Source organism: Pistacia vera, unplaced genomic scaffold (assembly GCF_008641045.1).
Source record: "Pistacia vera cultivar Batoury unplaced genomic scaffold, PisVer_v2 Contig603, whole genome shotgun sequence".
In the NCBI taxonomy this organism is placed as follows: Eukaryota; Viridiplantae; Streptophyta; class Magnoliopsida; order Sapindales; family Anacardiaceae; genus Pistacia; species Pistacia vera.
The window spans coordinates 190942-210697 of NW_022196450.1; the positions used below are offsets into that span (position 1 = coordinate 190942).

A 19756-nucleotide genomic window follows, 5' to 3' on the forward strand; every position below is an offset into this window, starting at 1 on the left:
GCGAGTACCCAAAGAAACTCTACTGTCTTTACTTTAACTGCCACATAGCAACAAGAAGTCATTCTTAATAAACGTTTTGTCTTATTATATGCATCATAAAGTATATCCTATACATTTTTTTTTTTCTGTTTTCTTTTTTACACATTTTATTTTGTGCTCAGCTATGTATTAATAAGTATTTTTTTTTTTTTATATGGAATTTTGGGAAAAATAAAGAATGATATTTGAAATTTTGGTGTATATCTAAAAACTAAGCGTAAAAACACTGTCTATAATTAACCTCAAGGTTTTAATAGTGTAAAAAAAAAAAATCAAACCGTATCTTTATAAGCCATTACATAAAAATGATTAGTTATTAAAAAAAAAACTACATAAATTATATCCTCTTAATATGGAATATTAACCATATTCCAATATTATATAAGTATATAACAAACATCAAATTTATAATGTTAGATTCTCGTTATTATTATTATTATTATTATTTATGAATTATGGGGTAAATAACTGGAATTCCCTGAGATTTAAGAAAATCTCCAGAACCCCACGGGTTTGGGTAAGTTATAATGACCTCCTTTCAAGTTTTGTGAAAAACCACCACTAAACTTATATTGGTGATCTCTATCAAATAATGATAAAATGAAATTAAGAAGGAAAAAATACAAAATTGACCTTCAATGCACATTATTAAGAACATTTATTTTTCGATTGCTCATATTTTATTTAATAAATATAACAAAAATTAATTCAAAATAGGAAGAATATTGGTGAAGAACAAAACCTTCGTTCAATAATATTTATGACTCTTTTCTCATTCTATAGCACATAAAGTGTTTTTAATTATTAATTATTTTAAAATATCATATAAACTTATTGTTAGTTAATATGTTTGAGGTGAGGCAAACGATGGTATTCAAAATCTTAGGGGAGATAGGGAATTTAGTATATTTTTTGAAATCTCATGAGTACTTAAACATTACAAAAATTATTTTTTTGATTTCTTATTTTATAATTCACGTTTTAGTAATATGTATTAGGATTTTAATTCATTATTTTAGTAGTCATTGCTACAATTAGACAATAAAAGAAAGGAAATAATCATGAAGATGATAGTACAAAAATAGAAAAAGTATCCTGCAAAAAAGCTTTAAATATGCTTGAAAAGTTAGAAATATTTTAGCTTAAACAAGAAGATGTTCATGCTATCGAGTTATTATGTACTTACAAGTTAAAATAAGTGGTAATAATTCTAAAATATAAATCATTATCCCAACCAACTTTAAATAAATATTTTATTTCATCTTAAATTTTTAGTGTAACATAAATTTTTTTTTTTTTTTTTTACAATATATAGATAATTATTACTATATGAAGACAATTTTCGTAAATAGGAATTAGAAAAAATATAACTTATTATAATATAAAATTTATTCTTATTTATAACTATGCTAAATTGATAATATAATTTTTAAAGGTTATTCTTATAGAGCATAGTACAAATGGATTTTACCGTATTAGAAATAAGACATCTTAAACATGTATATTATTTCACAAAGTTTGATGCTTGTTGCATAAATACCGGAACATAGTCAAAGCCAATGACCTCACGGCAACAATAAAAATGTGAAGCGCGTGCAATAACATTGGCGTATGACGCCGCTAGTATTTAGAAAAAAAAAAAAAAAGGTGGGTGCCAGAGGCAGTGGGGGGAAGGGTAAAGTGGGAAAGTAGTAAAGTTTGCATGAGGAACTCGCATACAGAGGGCACTACGAGCGGACGCTTGGCGTGATTCTGAAACCATTAATCTCCAGATGTTCCAAAAACTCCCCGGCCTCTCTTGCTTTTATTACTTTCAATTGCAGAAACAGAAACAAAATCTCAAGTCATAGTCACTGAGAAAGAGAAAAGAAACAAAAATCTTTGATAAAAATGGGAGAAGGTTACAAAAACTGCTGTACATGGTGGTCTTCCTCATCGTCTTCAATGAAGCTGTTGTTGTTTATGGTTCCATTAATGATAGTTGCATCTGGGTTTGTTTCTATTTTGGGTTCTAAAACTTCCACTTGGGTTGTATTTCCAAACCATTCTTGGTCATCTTTTTCCTCTTCTTCTTCTTCTGAAACTCGAGAGAGTTCTGCAAAAGAGAGCGAGGAGATGGTTGATTTGCATTCAAGAATGGTAATGGTAGGCGTTCAGGATAAGGAAGAAGCTCTTCTAAATGTTGATCAGCCTATTCTCAACAAATCGTCTTCCCCTCCTCTTCCTGTAGAAGCCGTGCAAGTTCAGCAATCAGTAAGACCATTTTTTCTCTTTTTGTCTTTGGCATGTGAAATTAAGTCTGTTTCTTGAGAACATCAAATTATTAATACTTTTCATTTAATACAGAAACTTTAGAGGTAGTTAATTTATTATTAAGTTTGTTTATTTATTTGGCTATATTATTCTTTTATTTAACTTTTCTGGGTGTATATTAGCAAAATAATAATTTATAATTAGTTATTTAAACAGGATGGTTCAGTGTTGGAAGATGGCTTGAAAATTTCAATGGCTGAGACTCCCAAGGTTGCTCCCATGAGTGAATCTGTGTCTGTTCCTATGAAAGCAATGCGACCAAAAGTACTTACAAAATTGGAGAAGCTGGAAGCTGGTCTCCAGAGAGCAAGAGTTGCAATTAAAGAAGCTTCAAATGGAAATCAAACTGATCCTCAAGACCCTGATTTCGTCCCTCCAGGCCCTATGTATTGGGATTCCAAAGCCTTTCACAGGTATAATTGTATACACCATTTTCAAAGATTATCCTAATTTTAAACCGTGGCAATTTGAACTACGTACATCTCATATCTTGAATTGCTGTTAAGAGGATCACTGGTTCCAAATATGGAATGCGGCATGATGTGCTAGGCCAATGCGTGGGAATGAGGCAAGATGTTATATTGTTCAAAGAGTTCAGAAAACTATATAAAGGCTAATTAAAGAATTTGATGAACTAAGAATAGTAAGAGATATTATCAATTGCTTACTTGATTCTTGTGCATGAGATGGTTGCTATAATGTAGCTTTCCACTTCAAATCCGGTCCGTCCAACAATCAAAAGCATACAAATAGAGGCTTGATCGAGACATGTTAGAAGAGATAACATAGTCTGCTTCTTAATGTTAATCATAGCCATATCTGCATCTTGCAACCTATTGATGTATATTCACATATTTGTCAATAAGCTTAAGGGACCCTTGATTTTGCTTTTATTTTGTTTTTATTTACTGTTTTAGTATTTTCCGATGTTAGTGGGATATGTTTAATAATTCTGCAAGTGCCAAATTGCATATTTGGAACAACATATATGTTTTAGTGTTCAGAGCAGACACTTTAGTTACTTAAGAAGGATCACAAAATCTTCACAATTTGAGAGCAATAAGCTATCATAACAATAATAGTATGGGACTTATGCACTTTATCCTTGGATCAATTTGATAGAAATTGATCCTTCTTCATTCAGATTTTTACAATTTTGAGCATGTGGATTACAATTCTAAGTTCTCCTTGTTGCTTCCTCATATTACAGGAGCTACTTGGAAATGGAAAAACAGTTTAAGGTCTTTGTTTATGAAGAAGGAGAACCGCCAGTTTTTCATGATGGTCCTTGCAAGAGTATATACTCCATGGAGGGAAATTTTATCTATGCTATGGAGGTTAGTAGACAGTTCCGGACCAAAGATCCTGAGAAAGCACAAGTTTTCTTCCTTCCCTTCAGTGTGGCGAAGATGGTCCAATTTGTCTATGTGCGCGATTCGCATGATTTTGGTCCCATTAGGAAGACAGTCGTTGACTATGTCAATCTTATTGCTTCAAGATACCCTTACTGGAATCGAAGCCTCGGCGCTGATCATTTTATGCTTGCCTGCCATGATTGGGTAAGTGGTGACAGCTTTATACCTTATATTCTGCTGCATTTGCAATTTCCGAAATAGACATCAGTAGAAAGGATAACAATTGATGCCTTATTTTATCTTGAACTCTGTCTAAACCTAATTTGGTCAGTTTACATCACGAATTGTTCTAATTTGTAACATGTACCCATCTTATAAGTAATCACTTACTAAGTCTAATTAGTCTAATTAAGTAAGGTCAATATTGTATCACATGGGAGATTATATATACTTCGAATATTATTACGGGCATGCTTTATTATAATTAATTTTACAATTCTCTTAAGATAATGAATTTCTATAGTATTCAAATTGTAGTCACAAGCATTTGAAACAAAAATGTGTAATATTTAAGTATTTATAATGGTTGCAGGGGCCAGAAACTTCTTTTTCTGTACCTAACCTACAGAAAAACTCCATTCGAGCCTTATGCAATGCCAACACTTCCGAAAAGTTCAGCCCCATGAAGGATGTATCATTTCCAGAAATCAATCTCCGAACAGGCAAAATAAACGGCCTGGTTGGTGGACCATCCCCATCTCGACGATCAATCTTGGCCTTCTTCGCAGGAGGCGTTCACGGTCCAATCAGATCTGTCCTTCTCGAGCATTGGGAAAATGAGGACGAAGACATTAGGGTACAAAAATACCTTCCGAAAGGAGTCTCATACTATGACATGATGAGAAAAAGCAAGTTCTGCCTTTGCCCTAGTGGCTACGAAGTCGCAAGCCCAAGAGTTGTCGAGGCAATATACACCGGGTGTGTTCCCGTGCTGATTTCTGAACATTATGTGCCACCATTTAGCGATGTTCTGAATTGGAAGTCATTTTCTGTGGAGGTTTCTATGAGTGATATTCCAAATCTAAAGAGAATATTATCGAGCATATCTACAAGACAATACATAAGAATGTACAGGAGAGTGGTGCAGGTAAGAGGACATTTCGAATTCAATTCTCCTCCAAAGAGATTTGATGTGTTTCATATGATTCTTCATTCTATTTGGCTTAGAAGACTAAACGTTAGAATCCATAATGATCAAAGTGGTGTGACCAATTGATGAATAAAAAATGGTTCAGTTTCTGATTGGTGTTTGGAGTTGGGAAATTCTTTGGCTTTCTGGTGAAGTAGCTAATAAGCTTATCTAAGCAAATAAATGGTTTCTTCTTTCCTTTTGTTTGTTTTTATTTCTTTATGGTGTTGATAATCATTTTGGTTTGTAAACTTGGTAATTTTCATGGAGGAGTAAATCTGTATTATTTGTTGTACTGCCACTGCCAGTAGGCATTATCAACGATATTTAGGAGTACTTTTTTACTTTTAATGTATTTATTATTCAATTTCTAATTTTCCAAGGTCTCTGGTGTATACTGATACCATAATTAACGGCATAATGTACCGTTATTTTAAAACTTAAATAAAAATACGAGCATATTAGAAGCGGTACTGGTTTTTCTCAAGCATTTTCTGGTTGCTTCTAGACTTATTAAAACAATCCAAGGTTGCAAGTTTAAATTATTAATTTGTTGAGAGAGAACAATTAGAATATTCACGCTTCATTAAATCACTTGAGAGTAATGGTGTTATTTAAGTTCCCACTAAATCACTTTCGAAGCAACATTAATAATATTTTTAAAAATTTAATTTATAAATATTTTTATGTTTCATTCTAAGATTATCCTTCTCTAATAGTTTTTGTTAATTCTATCATCCCTATCTTTTTCTCTTGGGTTGATTTCAGTCAGCGTTTTTCTTTGTTGATAAAGTTTGAGTCTGCTTCCTTTTGAATTTCTATTTTCTGTCTTATTTTTATTCTTAGGGTTTGTTTGTTTTTTTAACTTAAGTTTGAATACGATTTAAATTGCATCTTTTAGATATTTCGTAGTGTTTGTTTTTAACTTAATGCCAACTTTTTCTATGAAATTAAGTGAATTGAATAAGCTTTTTTTTTTTTTTTTTTATTAACTTTTCAATTAATGGGAAAATATCTCAATGGTTGATTGTTTTATTTAGACAACATTATCCTTGTATATTATAAATGATTACATCCCTACTAATTCCACTTACATCTTAATATTTTTCATCATATAAATCAACATTATTTATTTTAAAGTACTTGTTTATCAGATGCCATTATGCTAATAATTATTTAAAAAAACTGGAAATGTTGATTTTAACATAAATCATATCATATTTGTGAAGTTATTAGCTTTTATATTTTTTAAACTAATCAAATTTAAAGCATTATTTAACTAAAATAATATTTTATATAATTTACCAAAAAGATAATTTTAGATCTTTTTATTTGCAAAAGACAAACAACTGTGGTGACATGCAAATATAGAATGTTGATATTTTATTTCCTTACCTAGAGATATTACAAACATGAAACATTATTGTGAGATAACCGATCTATTTCCTTACTAGAGAGATTACAAATATTATTGTAAGATATTCTATTTCCTTACTTAGAGATATTACAAACATTATTGTAAGATTATTTTTTCTTACATAGTCACTGCACATTTGTATAAATAAGTGATATGAATACATATAAAAACACAATCCAATAAAATACAATTCTTTCTTCTCAATGTATTTCTTGGGTATACTTTAACTCTATTCAATTGTCTCTCTTGCTCTCTCAATTTTGACATGGTATCAGAGCTCATTTTATAATCAAGCTTCTGTTAATCAACCCACTCTAGCCTTAAGTTCTACTTCAGCCTACAAGACATATAGACACTTGGTTAGATAACCAAACAAGGTCAAACTCAACACTCTCTACATCAGCAACTCAGATGGACACAAGCAAAAATCAACTAGGATAGGAACTAGTTTTGGACAATCCACATTTAGGAGCCCAAATTGAATCCACAACAACTTCGAATGGGCTTACCCAACCAGGCCCAAAACAGACACCTCAGGGAATGGCCCACCAGGGACAAGAAATTGATCAAGCCCACAAAACTAGGTCGAGACCAAATTTTTGATTTGGGTTTACAATTCCAAACTCAAGCCAACTAAGTCCAAGTCCTTTCCGGTTTGCGGGTCAATAATCGGGTTAAGAAGGTCAAAATCCCTACCTGTTCACCTTCCAACTTGTCCTAGCCATCAACAGCCGACCGGAACCTAGTGATGCACTGTACTCTTCGGCTTCAAATGGACCAGAACTCGTCCTTGTCAAATAGCCCCTCACAAGATCAAAGAACTACGCAACTTGGGCTTGTGATTTCCAATGAGCCTTGGTGACAAAGGACGAGGACAAATTCCTTAACGGAACTGTCCCTTTTCCTGTCGAGCGACATCTTTCCAAACACTAGACCCGATGCAATATGTTGGTTCGATCATGGATAAGCAACTGCTTATCCTAAGTTGTTGCTGCCAGTCTTCCACCTATTGAAACCGCCAAGGAGATGTGGGCCAACATCAAGGAGATGTATGACCAACTCGATCTGGCAAAAATTTCCACTTTTCGGCAAAGCCTTGCCAAGATCAAGCAAAATAATTTGACGATCGTGACATGCTTCAATTAGTTGATAAGATACTTCAATAAGTTGAGATGGCAACGCTAGTGATAGCAGTAGCGCGCGACGCAATAGGTGGTTTGTGCAAGCGCACACTCGATCGTGGTTCCTCCAATAGTTGTGGGCTGTGAATGGGGGTGGGGAACAATGAGGGGGCTTCAATGGTGGTTGGGGTGGTGGTTGATGGCAGGATGTGCTGACTTGCTAGAGGTCATGCAACATGAAGGAAAAGGGATCTAGGTGTGGAGAGGATAATTCTGTGATAAAATTTAACATATGCAACATTATTTACCGAGGCAAGGTGAAGAGACCTTTATCCCCATCTCCCCCATCCTCTAGGATGAGGAATTTTCTAGGGATGGGCATTGGTCTGGTCAGAGCTAGGGACCCTTGTCTTTTTGTTCTGCCTAAAAGTCCAAGGGAATTCACCAAACTTGGCCCGATCCATGAACGGGGATTTTGAGGAATCCTTGAAATCCCAGTTGAGATATGGGGAATCTCGAGCACCTCTTGGCCAGCCCCAAATTGGGGGATTTTGCAGCCTTGAGCCTACCTTATTTTTCCTCAAAATTATAATGTATATCATCCAAAAAGAAATGAACTTAAATTTATAATGTATATATTAAACATAAATTTATTGACCATCATAATAAATTTATAATATATCATCCAAAAAGAAATGAACTTAAATTTTGTATTTTTTTTTGTGACTGAGAGTGTTTGGGCCAACTTATGTACGTCTCAACTAATCCCCTGGGGTCTTGAAGTTGATAGCTGCATAAATCCCTTCAATGGCTACCCCTATTGACAACCCATGTAGATTGAACTCAGGATCTCTTGAGTAATATACATAAAAGTCCTATGAACTTAAATTTATAATGTAATATATCATTATATTACAAATTTATACTCCAAATTTAGAAGGGAACTCTAGAATAGTACCCACATCACACTATCAAGTTCACTATAATGTAATATATCATTATATTATAATGAACTTAAATTTGATTCCAAATTAACCAAAAGGAAACAATCATGCACAACTCAAAAGTCAATTGAAAAAAAAAAAAAAGACAAAAAGACAAAAAAATGCCATTCATATTTCATAAGGAGCCAAAAGGACCCCACATCACACAATCAAGATTCAAGATTCAAGAGCAACACCCAGACCACAGCACTTAACATTCCATGTGCAGCCCACAAGCAACCTGTAGACAAATTTTGAATAATTACATACCTAAAAAAAAAATCCAAAACATATTAAATTGCATACTATTAAAATATTGAGAAATAAATTTGTCAAATAAGAAATCCAAAACATTTCACCAAAAGCATAAATATCATCAAAATTATGCCACTTCGATTTCCTCCTAAACAAGCGAAAAAAATAAATTAGATGATATTTAAGTAACATGTACACAAATTTTAACTATCATATGAATTACTAAAGAAGAGGAAAGAAAAAAAAAAAATACATTATGAATCTATAATACCTCATTGTTTGCATCATTGTCATCATAAATTGATGAACAAGATCCATGCCCTGGACCTGACATAATAGTAAACAATAAACATTAAAAACTAGAATATGTTAATAAATTTTTTTAATTTTTAATGTTGAAGAAATAAAAAAAAAAAATTTGATTACATTTTATGTCAACCCATTTCCAATTCTGTAAACACATCAACACCTCTAATGTATCAGAATGAAGCTTGTTGCGATGTGGACTCAGTATGTTGCCAACTATGCTAAATGTAGACTCAGAAGCAACTATGGACACGGGAATAGCTAGGATATCTTGAGCAATCCTTTGTAGGATAGGATATTTAGCCCCGTGTAACCTCCACCAAGTCTATAGATCAAAGTCTGGAGTTCTAGGAATAATTTTCTCCTCTAAGTAACATTCCAACTCAGACCTTTCTTAGCCAATACTAGATTCTTCATCCAAAAATTTATCCAAACTAGCTAGTACCCCCATTCTTTCAAACTCATCCTGAGAAAAGGTACCAAAGGATGCAGTGAAAGATTATTGTGTTTGACAACTTTGATGGTTACTCCAATACTGAACATACAAATCATTACATAATCTTCGGATCCTCATAATCTCATGTGGACCATCCTCTCCACAGATCAAAGGAAAAAAGAAGTCTACAACTTCAATTTAAACCTAGGGTCTAAAACCATTGCAATCCCCATGACACCATGAATCATACTCCAATTCTTGTTTAACTTTTCATCCATCTAAGTCGCCATCTTCCTTATCAAATCATCCCCATTTGTGAGCAACTAGTCACATGAAGTCTAATTTAAAAAATCTTAGGAAAATAAGTACTGGCAGTGGGAAATTTTGTTCTAGAGAATATGAGTGTGGTTTCATAAAATATTTCTAGCTTTTCACAACATCAAAATAATGGAATACAAAGTTTATAGAGGCACTCACAGTCATAGGCTTCACATAGTCCAAACACGACTATGCACTTTTCTCACGGCATCATGGTGAATCTTTTATTAGTCTCATAATATATGTTGATGACAAACTTATTATAGGAAATGATGAGATAGCTATCATGACATACACAACCTTTCATATCAAGGACTTAGGTGCGTCAAAATATTTCTTGGACATTGAAATGCAAGATCCCAAAATGGTATATCTCTCAACCAACGTAAATACGTTCTAGAGCTCATATCAGATTTGGGACTATCAATATGTAGGCTAAATGTCATTTCTGTTGAACAAAATGCCAAGCTTACCAACCAAGAATATGATGTTGATGCATCATCTCCGGAAGTAGATCCAACCCTAAAAATCACCCTAGCTATCAACGACTCATGGGACAACTTATTTACCTTACAATGACGTGACCAAATATCAGCTATGAAGTTCAGACCCCTAGTCAATTCATGTATGCACCAAAACAATCTCATATCGATGCACCAATGAGGGTGTTTAGGTACTTAAAAGGGTGTCCTAGCTTGGGACTTCTCTTACCACAAGAAGGAAAATTAGGCATTACTGCATACTGTGATTTAGAATGGGGACAATGTCCGATGACAAGAAGATTGCTCACTGGTTTTTGCATAAAACTTGAAGGATCACTCATTTTATGGAAAACAAAGAAGTAGTTTATAATATCTCTTTCATTAGCAGTATGGAGCCATGGTTAATACCAAATGCGAGATCACCTAAATTCTTGGGTAGTTAAAAATCTAGATGTACAAGTTGAAAGGAATGTCAACTTGTATTGTAACAACAAAGCAACAAATGACATTGCGTTTCCATGAAAGAACGAAGCATATAGAGATTGACTGCTACTTCATTAAAGACAAAATTCAAAAGACCGTGATCAAAACCATGCATATTCAAACCACGGAACAACCAGCTGATATCTTCACAAAACCATTGTGTAGCAGACAACATTCGCATATACTATGCAAACTTCAAGTTTGTGAGATATACAAACCATAAGCGTGAAAGGGAGTGTTGACATGCAAATATGGAATGTTGATATTCTATTTCCTTACCTAGAGAGATTACAAACATTATTATTAGATATGTTATTTCCTTACAAAGAGAGATTACAAACATTATTGTGAGATATTCTATTTCCTTACTTAGAAAGATTACAAACATTATTGTGAAATTATTTTTCCTTAAATAGTCACTGCACATTTGTATAAACAGGTGGTATGAATACATGTAAAAACACAATTCAATTGAATACAATTCTTTCTTCTCAATAAATTTTTGGGTATACTTCGGTTTTCTTCAATTGTCTCTCTTGCCCTCTCAATTGTTAAAAATTGAACACTTATAATTATACTATAAAAAGTTAAAAAACAAACTTATCAATCATATTCAATAGACTTGGCAAAACAGGTCTAGACCTGCGGGTCAACCTTAAACCCGGGAAAAATATATAGGGTACGAGTCCATGACATTGGACCCGTACCTGGCCCTACCCGTTTTTCCAACGGGTTATGCGAGTTCACCCGTGGGTACTTTTTTTTTTTTTTTTTTTTAAAAAAAAATCTTTTTCATTTTAGGCCAAATTGAAATTGCAATCCCACCCCAGACCCAGTTTCCATTTCCAAATCCCTAACTCCGTTCTTGGCCATCTTCTTCTCTAATGCAACTCTTCTCTCAAAATCAATCCCACAAATGCAGATTGACCATCGCCAGTCTCCACCGTCGTGTCGATTCAGACTCACACTCACTCACTCTCATTAGTCTCCATCGTCGCCGTATCTCCAACCACCGCATTTCCAAACTCCAATCTCCACGTCGCTCATCCAAGGTATGTGTATCCCTATTCCTAAATCCTAACTCACTCACTCTCCTCTCTCACTCACACAATCACCCACTGACCATTGTCATCCTCTACTCCTCTGTTTAGAATTTAGCCATTCACTCACTTTGTCACACTCACTCACTGTCGTCTATGTTTTCAGGATAAGAGCTTCACAGAGATTCTTCAAAGAGTAAAGACGCCTCCTGCTTCTGTTTTGCTACTCCAAGTGAAGGCTATCGGTATGTTTAATTTGTTGTTTTGTGGAAATTGATGTGGACTTTCATATATATTATTTTTTGACTTTGGATTTTGGAAGGATAACCTTTTGCTTTTTGGAAATGAAAACAAAAATGTTTGTTTCCGAGGATTGTTATAATTTGGTTTGGTTTGGTGTAGTTTGGAGTTTGTTTAATTTGCTATATTTATTTATGTGAATTGAATTAAATTTAGAGTAGTTGATTGTGGGGGCGTAATTGTAAAAAATAAAAACTACAGGAATTTTAGGGGTGTAACTACAAAAATTGAAAATTAGAAAGAGAAAAAATGGGTACCTATAGGTCCACCTGTACTCGTATAGGGTAGCGTCCAGGTCCAAAATATTGGACTCGTATAACTCGACCCGTTTTGGACTCGTGCCCATATTGACTTGGCCCTAACCCGGTCCACCAGCCCATTTTACCAGGTCTAATATTTAGTAAACCTGGCAAAATGGGCGGGTGGGCTGGGTTGGAGTTGGTTCAATACGGGTACAAGTCCAACGGGTATGGGCCCAAAATGAGTCGAGTTATATGGGTCTAAAATATTGGACTTAGACCCTACCTTATATGGGTACGGGTAGACCCATGGTACCCATTTTTTCTCTCTCCAATTTTTAATTTTTGTAATTACACCCCTAAAATTCTTGTAGTTTTAATTTTTTACAATTACACCCCTATAATCAACTACTTTAAATTCAATTCAATTCACATAAACAAATAAAACAAATAAAACAAACTCTAAACTACACCAAACTGCACCAAACAAACACCAAACTACACCAATCCTCGGAAACAAACATTTTTGTTTTCATTTCCAAAAAGCAAAAGGTCATCCTTCCAAAATCCGAAGTCAAAAAATAATATATATGAAAGTCCCTATCAGTTTCCACAACACTGCAAATTAAACATACTGGCAACCTTCACTTAGAGGGGCAAAACAGAAGCAAGAGGGGTTTTCACTCTTTGGACAATCTTCGTGAAGCTCTTATCATGAAAACATAGACGACAATGAGTGAGTGTGATAGAGTAAGTGAATGGTTGACTGCTAAACAGAGGAGTAAAGGACGATAGTGGTCAGTGGATAAGTGTGAGAGTGAGAGACGAGAGTGAGTGAGTTAGGATTTAGGAATAGGGATACACATACCTTGGATGAGCGACATGGAGTTGCGGCAACATGGAGATTGGAGTTTGGAAATGCGGCGATTGGAGATGTGGCAACAGTGGAGACTAATGAAAGTGATTGAGTGTGAGTTTGAATTGACGACGATGATGGAAACTGGCGACAGTTGACCTACGTTTGCGGGATTGATTTTGAGAGAGGAGTTGCGTTAGAGAAGAAGATGGCCAAGAAAGGAGTTAGGGATTTGGAAATGGAAATTGGGTCTAGGGTGGGAAGTGGCGATTTCAATTTGCCCAAAAATGAAAAGGGTTTTTTTTTTTTTCTTTTTTTTTTTAAAAAAAAAGGTACCTACAGGTGACCCACATAACCCGCTAGAAAAACGAGTAGGGCCGAGTATGGGTCCGAAAAAAAGGGGTCCAATGTCATGGACCCATACCCTATATATTTTTCCCAGGTTTATGGCCAACTTGTGGGTTTGGACCCGTTTTGCCAAGTCTAATATTCAGTCATTCACATCTCTTTAATTTACAAACCAATTCAGTTTTTGTTTTTTTTTTTTTGTTTTTTTTTTGTTTTTTTTTGTTTTTTTTTGTTTTGTTTTTTTTTTTTTTTTTTTCAGTTTTCAGATAAGAAACAAAACAAATGCCACCTTAGTATCTGTATTCCAATCAACTTTAACAGTAAAATTGAATTTGCTTTATCTAGATTTTCTATTTTCTCTCTAATTTTTATATTCAGTATTTTTATTCCAATCAACTTCAAATTCCATGACACTAAAATAAAAAATAAAAATAAAACACTAAACATGCATATCAATTAGCACAAATAAATGGTAACATATTTATTTTTTTCATCATAAATCTTTCGTAATACCATGTAGTTTCTGCCATTTGCCCATTTTAGAATTTGAGATCTTTTCTTATTTGTTTTAAAAGTTGTTAACCTCTAATTGATAATATTCTATTATATATGCATTATCTTCCGTTTCATCTATCTCAAAAAAACAACTTACAAGTAGGGATGGGTGCCAGCCAAGGGCAAGGCCAAGAATCCTATTCCTCGGCCTTGACCCCAGGGGATTCCTCGAGCCTGGCTCGTCCCGTGGGCCAGGGATGAAGGGGGATCTCGGGCCTGGCCCGTGGGGATTGGGTTGACCCTCGACCCACCCCAGTCAATGGAGTCTTTGCTGGGTCAACAAGGTCAACGTTTATGATAGGTTTTAGGATTCTTGGTTGTGGGTTGGGTTTGGGCTTTAGGATTATTGACTATGGGCTAGGTTTGGGCTTTAGGAGCCTTAGACTTTTTATTTTTTATTTTTTTTTAAAGAACATTAACATTTGTATCTAATTTTTAGAAGTACAAGGGTTTTTATTTGAATACAAAAACATCTATTATTACCCATTTGTATAATTTTATATGATTTAACTCAATGTTACCACAATTATAATCACATTTCATCAATTAATAGTGAAAAAATAATAATTATTAAAGTGGTAATTTCTTGACAAATGTGATTTTTGTTAGAAAAGAAAATGAATAGGAGAATTTCAAGCAAAATTATTGGACAAATTAGTTACAAATATTGTTTAAATGAAACGTCACAAATTAATTATGATATGTAGTAAGACTTGTTAGATATAATCCATGATCAATTATAATATGTAGTAAGACTTGTTAAATATAACATTAAAACTTGTTAGATATGTAGTAAAATCAGATATTAGAATTTAGAAAATAATCAAATATTATTGTCTAAAATTAGTTTTTAAACTTATGTGATAAAATTTATTGTGTCTCTCCATCATTATAATACACATAAAGTTCCTCTTTCTTCTTCTAATTAATTTGTTTAGTATAATTCATTGATTAATTTTCAACTATTCAAATTTATATAAGATTAACAAGATTTATTGAATATCAATAAGATTGCAAAGAAAATATCTTATATTAAATTTTTTTAAATGAAATAATGTTATTTTTTTTTTTTTTTTTATGAAATATATATATAGGCAAGGCGAGGTGGATCGGGGTAGGTCCCCAAAGGTCCTTGTTGGTTGGGGCGAGGTGAAGCCCAACTCCATCCCCGAGACTGAGGAATTATTTTGTGCCCGGCCCCATCTTAATCCCCAACTCTTTCGGGGATTTCCCGACCCATTCGGGGTGGGGTGGGGATCTGCCTAAGCGGGTCAAACGCTCATCTCTACTTATAAGCGATGATTTTTAAGACAAAAACTATATGATTAAATATTATTAACTTTCTATTTTAAATTGTAAGATTGTCATTTTCGATTTTTAGATGATGCTACACAAGTTATTTTAACACAAAAACGTAAAAAAATTTAACTGTAAGGGGGCGTTTGGATCATATAATGTTTTATTATAGAGGTATATTATATTAATGGAAAAAAAGATCACCTTAAAGATTACTGTAAATGTTTAGAAAATGCGTTTGGTTGGTTCGAATAAATTAGTGAATAATATGTTTGGTTGGCAGGATAAATAGGTGGGTATGTTATGTAGATCACTAAATTGCCCACCTTTTTAAATATTAATTTGATGGAATTTTTTATTATTATTTTTTGAATCATTTCTTTAAACCCCTACATTTAAAATTTTTCTAAAACACCCCAACTATATAAAACTTTAATTTGTAGCAAAATCACCCTTACCCACCCTAAGCCACTGTCGACAGCCAGCCACCACCTCCGGTTGTCGTCGGTAGTCAATTGAATGGTGCACGATTGGCTGTATGTGGTCGGGCGTGCATCGGTAAGCCAAAAATGACCATTGATCACAAATCCATGGTTAGAAAACGGTTAGATCTATGGCCATTTCACAGCCACATCTTTGGCCGTGAAATGGCCATAGAAACGCCAGATCTGGTCATATCTAGTCATGGATCCCAGATCCATGGCCGAAAAAGGCCTTAACAACATATGACTGGTCAGATCCGGCCGGTTGTGCACCATTACGACTACTGACACCGACGGTCGACGGTGGTGAGTCACGGCCAGCGGTGGTCTTAGGTGGTTGGGGGTATTTTGTTAATTTTTAAACTTTTTTATAGCTAGGGTGTTATAACTAATTTTTCAAATGTATGGGAGCTAGGTAATTGTTATGTGGTAGACATTTGAGGGCAATTGTGTCCGAAATGGTTTTTAATTAAGGGCAAAATGAGTAGAAAAATCATATTACCCCGGTAATATTTTAATAACACCCTCTAACAAGGTAATAAGATTACCTCCCACATTATCAACAGTAAACACTATTTACAATAAAAGATTATCATAATATTTTATTACTTGTAAATCAAACACATGAATCTTACAAAATAAACGAAGATTATCCCCATTATCTTATTTACCCTCGACCCAAACGGCCCTTAAGAGGGTTAATGCGAATCACATAGGGCATTTAATTATACTAAGAAAGATTTTTTTTTTTTTTTTTTTTTTTTTTTTTTTTTTTTTTTTTTCTTGCTATTAACCTAACTATCTATAACAAAAATAATATGACAATATACTAACCAATAACCATGCTATATATAAGAAAATAATATGATATTATACCAAACTTATTTTTGAATATGAAAGATTTATTTTAGTGGCGACCATAGAGTATAATTAGAAGGATAATAATATTAATAACATACAATCAATTTAAATAATAACATAAAGTTACTATAGAAATATTAAAATTTATAGAACTTTTTATACTCAAAACATGTTGTAATACATATAGTTAAAAGGAGAAATTTTGATGGGATGAAAAGTATTATAAAATAAATGCATGGAAACCAAAATAAAAATGAAAAAAAGAATAATGGGACTTTTTATTAGGCATATGATAACACATACATGAAAAATGATTTGAGTCTTAATTATTTTATATAGTGAATATACAGTATTAATTAATCAATTGATTCAATTTATTAATTGTTGAAGTAATTGGTAAGTATCTTATCTAAAGTTCTAAACTATACTGCAAATCTTCATGTGATCAAGATAAACAGAACAAAAAATTATCCAGTTCACTGTAACCTAGGTAACGTGTGTTATCTAGCCACGTGGTATGACACGTGTAAGTTAACCACAGCTCAAAAGTTCCCATTAAACTTCTCTAGTCAAGGACATGTAATCTACCATCCATCCACCGCTTTACTTCACTTCCCAGGCTTCCATGTTAAATCTACGTGTCACCTTCCTTCTTCATGCTCGCCACTTGTCCTTCACATCTCACCGTCTCAAACGTGGCAACCGCTCCTCAAGTATCTCTTCTCTGCGTGTCATATTCACAAGAAGTAAGCTTCGTGTATATTATCTGAGTGCACATTATATATTCTATAATTCACTGCATTGCACCATCAAGAACATTAAGAAAACAAAGAAATTCTGAGAAAAAAAAAGTTGTTTTAGGTAATTCTGGTGTGTCTTTGTGATTTACAAGTGAAGAGCAATGGCGACAAGGCAACAAAGGGAAGAGAGAGCCGAGGCGGCAGTGAGAATTGCTGCGGCTGACCTGAGAGACGTGAACCGAGGAAGAGAATATGAAGAGGGAGTTTATATGGTTGATACCACGACGGATCAACCGCAGCAGCAACAAGAGAGACCAGGGGTGATTGGGTCGGTTTTGAGGGCTGTGACGGGCACAATCGGGCATGCCAAAGACGCCGTTGTTGGGAAGAGCTATGAGGCTGCGGAGACAACCAAGGAGGGAGGTCAAACGGCGGCGGAGAAAGCGAAAGAGTATAAGGACTACACCACGGAGAAGGGGAGGAAGACAACCAACAAGGCCGGACAGAAGGTGGAGGAATATGAAGATTATGCGGCAGAGAAGGCTAAAGGAAAGGTGGGAGAGTATGCAGATAAGGCAAAGGAGACCACAAATTATGCTGCACAGAAAGCCAAGGAAACGAAAGACAAGACAATGGAAAAGGCGGAAGAGTATACAGATTATACTGCAGAGAAGGCAAAAGAAGCTAAGGATAAAACTATGGGGAAGGCTGGAGAGTATAAAGATTATACAGCACAAAAGGCGAAAGAAGTTAAAGATTATACCGCAGAGAAGGCAAAAGAAGCTAAGGACACGACGTTAGGGAAAGCCGGGGAATATAAAGACTTTACTGCGGAAAAGGCGAAGGAGGCTAAGGACAAGACGTTGGGGAAGGCTGGAGAGTATAAAGATTATGCAGTGGAGAAGTCGAAGGAGGCCAAGGACACTACAATGCAAAAGGCTGAGGAGTGCGAGCATTATACTGCTGAGAAAGCAAAAGAAGGGAAGGATACTACTGTGGGTAAGCTGGGTGAGTTCAAGGATTCTGCTGCTGGTGCTGCCAAGAAAGCAATGGATTACTTGACTGGTAAAAAAGAGGAAACTAAACAGGAGGTTGAAGAGACTGCAGAATCAGCTAAGCAAAAGGCTGTCGAGACTAAAGAGTCAGCTAAGCAAAGGGCTCAAGAGACTAAAGAGTCTGCTAAACAGAAGGCTGAAAAGGCTAAGCAGAAGGCTCAGGAGACCAAAGAGTCGGCTGAACAGAAGGCTCAGGAGACCAAAGAGGCAACAAAGGTAGATAAAGTTGAAGTTATAATCGAGTACTATATATAGTTACTTCCATTTTGTTTAATTCAGCGTTGATTTTTTATTTTTGTTGAAAATATAATGCAGGAGAAGTTGAGTGAATCGGAAGAGGCAGCTAGGCAGCAAATGGAAGAATTGAAGCTGAAAGGTGAAGATTACAACTATGGAGCTGACCAAAAGGCCCGTGACCATGAAGTTGAAAGGTATATAAATGCACACATGTTCTTGTGAATTAGCAGTTGTGTGGTTTCATTTCAATTTTACGCAAACAATATTTTCTCACCCGTATTGTTTTTATCAGGGAATCAAGGGGAAACATCTTCAGCTCCATGACGGACGCCATAAAGAGCAAGCTCACTCAGCCAACTGACGTAGTGGAAGAGACAAGGGCTGGGAGCACAGGAAGAACTGTGCCAGTTGAGAGAGTTGAGATCAACATTGAAGAGACACGTCCCGGAGCCATTGCGGAAACATTGAAAACGGCGGATCAGATGACGGGGCAAACTTTTAATGATGTTGGACGCATAGATGGTGAAGGCACCATACGCATAGAGCGGAAAGAAGACCGCTATGGCAAAATGTGATCAAAGTTGTAGGAAGAAAACCATATAATATCTTTAATTAGCTTCGTTTTGTTTTTTCGTTGTTGACTTTGTAATTTGAATCTTGGTTCTTTCTGGGTTCCTGTAAGCCTCCAGATACCGCTATGTATCATTGCTTTTGTTTGCTAGCTATTCCTGGTTTCCACTCTGTGGACTTTCAGTTTGGGTATCTTGCTATTGAATCCAAAGAGAACTAGGCCGGGCCCTTCTGTTGAGCAACCTTGGATCCGCATAATATTAATTCTTCCTAAACTCTATTCATTAATTAAAAAAAAAAAAAAAAGTCTATTTTGGGGCTTAAAAAAAGTTTAATTGCTTAAATAACACCACTCCATGAATTAAACCTTAAAATATGGGAAATTAATTATAATTAGTAATAGTCTATTAATAAAAATTACATCCATTTTTCTAAATTTATAACATCTAAATAACCATTTAGTAGCAATACAATCTATTA

At 34.7% G+C, this 19756-nt stretch overlaps 2 protein-coding genes across 2 annotated transcripts; both read left to right on the forward strand.

The window, feature by feature from the left end:
• Nucleotides 1–1929: 1929 nt before the first annotated feature.
• On the forward strand, nt 1930–4983 carry LOC116110470 (probable glycosyltransferase At5g03795). The gene is made up of 4 exons (XM_031396685.1): nt 1930–2292; nt 2509–2765; nt 3563–3911; nt 4300–4983. Exons 1-4 carry the CDS (start codon nt 1930–1932, stop codon nt 4981–4983), a joined length of 1653 nt encoding a protein of 550 aa, XP_031252545.1.
• A 12518-nt stretch (nt 4984–17501) lies between these two features.
• On the forward strand, nt 17502–19486 carry LOC116110498 (late embryogenesis abundant protein ECP63-like). The gene is made up of 3 exons (XM_031396710.1): nt 17502–18685; nt 18785–18900; nt 18999–19486. The coding sequence occupies exons 1-3, from the start codon at nt 17576–17578 to the stop codon at nt 19279–19281; spliced, it is 1509 nt and encodes a 502-aa protein (XP_031252570.1). The 5' UTR covers nt 17502–17575; the 3' UTR covers nt 19282–19486.
• The last annotated feature ends 270 nt before the right edge of the window (nt 19487–19756 follow it).